General features: G+C 35.7%; 1 protein-coding gene across 2 annotated transcripts in view; it reads right to left on the bottom strand.

Moving 5' to 3' along the window:
- Positions 1 to 3,394: 3,394 nt before the first annotated feature.
- Positions 3,395 to 6,000, bottom strand: part of LOC134264751 (collagen alpha-1(XIII) chain-like) — a 35,728-nt gene continuing 33,122 nt past the window's right edge. Inside the window, exons 12-13 of one of the 2 annotated variants that reach the window (XM_062747036.1) lie at positions 4,874 to 5,002; positions 3,395 to 4,687 (exon numbers count right to left, since the gene is read on the bottom strand). In XM_062747036.1, the coding sequence (XP_062603020.1) occupies positions 4,902 to 5,002 (101 nt within the window). In that variant the 3' untranslated portion in view covers positions 3,395 to 4,687; positions 4,874 to 4,901. The remainder of the gene's footprint in view (positions 4,688 to 4,873; positions 5,003 to 6,000) is intronic. The other variant, XM_062747035.1, reaches the window with a different exon arrangement.

Genomic DNA, 6,000 nt, shown 5'->3' with positions numbered 1-6,000 from the left:
GTCCATCCTGAATAAGGCATCCTACAGTATATGCGGTAGTCCGAGGGCGAATGGGCATCTTATTTAAGTGTTAGGTAAGGACTACCCATTTAATTGTTGATTGCCTCCGATTGTTATCGTGATTTATTGTTGATAGGACATATTTGTATATTTCGACAGTCCACTGGATTATACCAATTATTTCCAATCATTTAATGTTGAACACCACAAACCCTGGAAATGACCAGGTACGATCCCTTTGATTTATTGTTAATACGTTACAAAAGTGTGAGTGACTGCAACCCAGTGTTGGACTCAAGTTTTCCAACAACGATGCATAAAATCAAGTGTCATCTGTCCAATAAGTTTAGTCAATAGGTGCTCTACTGTATTCACTCAAGAATGTCGAAATACCCAGTATCCAACAGCATGGATGAATTCCCCATTTCAACCATTAGAACAACAGTTTTTTTCCCCTTCAAACAAAGTCTCAGAAAACCCAAAATGTTTCGCTCATCAATAATCATCACTGTTACAGTAACGTCTCATTTCATCAGTCATCTTTGGTCGGTTGGCACCAATGCCACTTTTGTAGAAGTACAGTGTTGCTCTGCTCGATTGTCACCTCTTTCTGCTCTCCCTGATTCCTGCATTTACGAGGAAATTGGTCTAAAATGCATAATATTGTTGGCCCCTGTAGCATTTAGGCCCAAGCCTATAGCAACAGTTGCTAGTATCAGACGGATTTTCGGTTAAGGTTTTCTGAGTTCCGTTATAATGCGAGTCTTCATCCTTGTTGTATTGTCCTTGTGAAACATGGCAGACATGCGATTTTCGGGTACCTGTTCCACTGGGTCATACGCATCTTCACCAACTGATAACAGTATGCAAGGAACTCAAGTCTATCCATATAGCATATGGTAACAGGGAATGTACTCTTTTAAACTTTTAAGTTCAATACTAAAAGGTTTTGTTAGGTCATCATACTTATCGTATTTCTATACATTTGGAAGTCTTGTTTATATCTCATAATAATAATTATTTGGTCTTTCAGCTGACTGAAACTTCTTTCGTCCATAATTCTTTTCATACCATCATTGGACCCATAACTGTTCTACTAAACAGGGGCTCAAATGGTTGAAACTTTGTTATTTTTTAAGGCACTTCTCTATATGCGAATAGAAGAGCAGGTAAGTATCTATCCCAATCCTTGGGTGTTTTAAAGCACATTTTACAAAACATAGATTTGAGACTTGAGTGTACGGTTAAATTTCTCAACTTAGCCATTGCATGAAGGGTCGGTCATAAGGTGTTGTTACCAGCTGGTCTTTTGGAAAGGTTCGTTGACATACATTGCATAAGGGACAATATCTTTTGACATCACCTTTAATTCCCGGCTAGTAGAAACTTGACGATATACGGTCTACTGTCTTCTTCGTCCCTAACTGTCCTTCCAAAATACTGTCTTGCGCGATGGTCACCACCATAGAGTTCCAGGAATAACATGTTATTTGAATATTTTGTTGTCATTGACCTTTGAAGACTAGAAATGTGTATGTAACAGTGCCTATTCCATAGAAAACAAGGAAACGATGTAATCACCAAAATGTTTCTTAACAGACTTTGCAAGATTTCTGTAGGTACTCAATGATTTATCAGCTGTCGTCTGTTATTCTTTCATTTTATTCTATATCCAGAGACGTAGCAACTGGGGGGGGGGCTTTTTTTGCCAACAATACACTTACTATTGAAAATGTTCATTGAAAGGCTGGTTGCCCCCCCCCCCCCACTTTATAATAAAGTAAAGTAATATGAAGGAAATATAGTATTGTAAGCTTAAGAATTGGATATCGAAAGGAATTGGTAATGAAAAAAGTTTGCCTCTAACCCACCCACCCCCCACGAAATAGGATTTTGGACTTTGGGCAATTTCTCCTTTTTTTTTTCTTTTTTTTTTTTTTTTTTTTTTTTTGCTTGTCAACTTTTTCAGGTAAGCAAAAAAAAAAAAAAATTTCAGTGGCTGCCCCCCCCTTTCAAAATCGGTGTTACGGTCCTGATATTGACATCAATATCTATCGAATCTATGACATTTACTTTGTTCATACCTTTCTTGCTCTTCTCTAACCTAACTTCTGGTTAGTCAGTAAGTCAAAGTGGTTTTCTCCATCTTCTCTTCTTTTACTTTTCCTATATTGAGATCAAATACGGATTCTTTCATGCCCAATGCATTTACCTTTCCTACATAAAATGGAGTATCAACATCAATAACTCATCCCTCTACCTGCCGAACATCAGAGGTGTTATCAGGTGTCATGGAGGAGTGACCATCCCCTGCTGACCGGGCACACCCGCCGTGTACTCCTTGTCATGATCAGGAAATAACAGAAAAGTCCGTCGTCAATTCAGCGTATGAATAATGGACAAACAATTGCTATGAAAAACGTCAGTCAGCATTTGACTCAATGATAAATTGTATTTGCTGACAAGGTCATTGTAATGACCATAGAACTTACGAAATGATGACTTTAAACGAAACAGATGAAGTTCTTTTGTTTTATCAACTTGTTTGTTAATAATTTACCTCGTCGTAAAAATTGTTAATACGTAGACTATTTAACGTGTTCGACCACAGTGTCCTAGTTAGCACAAATTATGCTATTTACAAGTTTATCTTATAAAAAAGATACGTGAGTTAGAGCTGTAGTAATTTTGTAACACAGAAAGGAAGATTCGTGATCAACTGGTTTACTTTTTGCTGATAATCTTTAATGTTTAACGAGACTGGAGTCTGATAGTTAGAGCAATAATATGCTGTAGAATTAAAACCTTCTGTTTATCTGTGCCTCTGTCCGTAACTGAACTTGCGTATATTAACACGATAGTGTATATTCAGATTAGAGCGGGGATATTACTAGTGAGCATTGGCTCACAGACTTCTTATAAGAGTAGTACACTTAGGGTCATGTCAAAACGTTTAATATATCTGCCATTTAAGGAAAGTGTAAATTATAATTATATAACTGAAATGATTAACGTATAGATGGCTTCGAATATTTTTTTCTCTTCTGTTACTTAATTTCGACTGATTGTATGTTATTCAACGTCTCTCTTGAGAATTTTTTCACTCATTTAGAGACGCACCACTTGCGGTGGAGAGCTGCAAATGTTGTCCTATACTCGGCATTCAGGTCCACTGAGCAGTGAGGGATCTTTTTCGTGCCAGCACATACTGCGACACGGGACCCCTCTTATTACGATCTCATCCGAAGGACCGGTTTCCACCTCCCACAGCAGAATTTCGATGAATGTTTTCAAATAAAGTAAAATGCAGAAAAAACAGTGAATTAGCAACTGTAAGAGAAGGAAACTTAAACAAGATTTATATACATTTTGAATACTATATAAACTATGCTGTACATTTATTTTTAAAGAGTAACAAACTGGACACACAGGAAATTTATAATTTAGCATGAAACCATAAAATTATTATATTTATAAAAGTAAAGCAAGTAAAAAAATTCCTATTAACCACATATGGCACTCATAAAGAATGAGAAATAAATTACAATCAAAACAATTAATGAGTACACTCTGTAATATTAATTCGGAGTTCACACAACCGCCATTAAATAAATTGACAATGTTTTATAAAATCAAGTTTCAAGCACAAGTTTCACAAACTTACACTTACATCCATTTTAATCACTTTCACTTACATTAAATCTATCATTGTTGATCGCATTGCAATGTTGTCTAGTTACTGTTCAAAAGTTAAATTTATTCACCAATACCACGGGCACTTGTTTGGGTAATAAATTTTTAACCCCGCACAGAGAACAAAATTTGAAAAAAAAAAATGAGTGGGTTTAAAAAAAAATTCTATTAATTCCTGTGTTTTAATATTTCTGTTAGTAAATAGAACTTGTTTACTTGTCTGATTTTCCCCGATAATATTAGAATTTTTATCTGATTTAATTTTAGGAATAGAGTTTCAGCCAGTCAAAATCTCTGCATATATCATTCCATGGTTGAATATCCACTTGGCGAGCAGAGTTTTGATGCTGCTTACAGAGACTAAAGAAAATAAAGACAGTCATGCCTTGTATAAAGTTGTGTAGATGACATAGGTATAAGCAATTTGTCACTGTATTTCCTCTGAGAGTGTAAATGACTGCGATTCTGGGGAGGGGGTACTCTGTGTAATTCGGAGTTAGATAACTTGTGTTATTTTAATACGTACTATACTGGTACGGGTTAAAATTTATTACCGAAACAAGCACTTGTGACCAATACCGAGGCAATCTAACTCACATGTAACGACAAAAAGAAAAGAAAACATGCTGCAACATTCAGCATACTGAAATCAAATCATGATCATTAGAATTGTTCTGGAAAGTTTCGGATAATATACAGAGGATTTTTATCTAATATTTTACAATTTACATGGATCATTTAGCTTTGATTGAACGTGGAATAAAATGTTAACATAATTCATGATTGAGTGGTTCAAATAAAACGAAAACCTGATTTATACATATATTCCAAGTAATATTATGATGTTTGCCGATTTCGATACATGTATAGTCGTCGCACCAAGCTTTTTCGTAGTTGTCTCTCCTAGGCCTTTGTGTGTAGCGGGAAGCGCTGCTTCTCCGGTCGTCCATGTTGAGATTAGTGTCACATGAAGTCTTGTTTATCCCATGGTAGCCTGTGAACACATATATGCCTTTTGAAAGAGTATTCATCCTCGTCATTACACCTACCCATATACTTTCAAGGTTGTCCACAAAGTTCTTGTACCTCAATGAAGCCATTTTACAGTATTATTAATATGTGAATTTTTTTTTAATAATGTTCATATTTTAGTTCATTTATAGTACTAGTCATAGTTAACAAGTATTTCCTACCGCAAACGACATTCATCAACAAATTGCATAGATGATAATCATTGAAAACGCCCACCAACTAATTTTCTTGTCTGAATTTGTGTCGCTCTTCACATTTCTGCCGTATGAAGTTTCAACTGTAAAATGAAATGAGAGGAAATTATCCGGAGAATTTCCAGATTTGGTGAGCATCATTTAAATCTTGAATATTTTTAGGCTCTTGTTTGGAACTATACTAAAGGGAGGTCGAAAGGGTTGGGCTTAAACCATCAAAATTGGAGCAATCTTCAGAAATCTTATATATCTTACTCGTGGAAATCAAACAATCGAAACTGTAAGCTTGATTGTACGGTACAATAAGTCCTCCCCCAAAATTGATAAATTCATGACTTATGGCGATGATGCTCCGAAAAATCCTTAGCACTGGTTCTCTGCCCTTGATTCCAGTCGCTTCCGCTAGGAATTACAAGGACAGGTAACCTCCGCCGCCATGACAGTGGAAAAACTCACTGCTTGCTTCGCGCATAGTACTGCGCATTCCAAAAATAAATAGCATCAGCTTGCAGAGAAGAATGTTAGGTGGATCCAGCGATTTAAATAACAGATAAAACAAAACGTAGCATATCTTTCTTGATGAATAGAGCAATTGAATACGGTGAAATTATTCAAACAACATAGTAAGGACTTTCTTAACTGAGTATATCATTAACTTACAATATAATGTCACAATGAACTTTCAAATGTTCCGTAGTGTTAACATTGTAATCCTCCTGGTGCATGTACCATAACATGCACATGGAGTTAGAGAAATGAGTTATAGCATAAATTCCCCGTAAACTTTAGAACATGAATAATGTTAAAGAACAAGTGTTATAACTAAATCGATGATTTAATTATCATATCAGTGGTAAATATGTAGGAAAATTAATCATGCAATAGATCTTGATTTGGTAGCTAGGATATGCATATGGGACCTGTGATATCGCTTTACATTTAATGGTTTTTGAGGCAGCACTTCTTTATGGTTTTTATAGATGCTTTAAAATCCGTCTACTTTCTTTGTTAACAGCAGTGTAGCATGTGTAGAGTGCAGAGAGAAGGGTTTATTTACTTCAGCACTTCTGGATTTACGCTA

This window comes from Saccostrea cucullata, unplaced genomic scaffold, assembly GCF_032062105.1.
Source record: "Saccostrea cucullata isolate Sc308-1 unplaced genomic scaffold, CSIRO_AGI_Scuc_v1 ctg2155, whole genome shotgun sequence".
In the NCBI taxonomy this organism is placed as follows: Eukaryota; Metazoa; Mollusca; class Bivalvia; order Ostreida; family Ostreidae; genus Saccostrea; species Saccostrea cuccullata.
The sequence above is the reverse complement of the archived record's forward strand: the minus strand, read 5'-3'. Positions and strand labels throughout refer to the sequence as shown.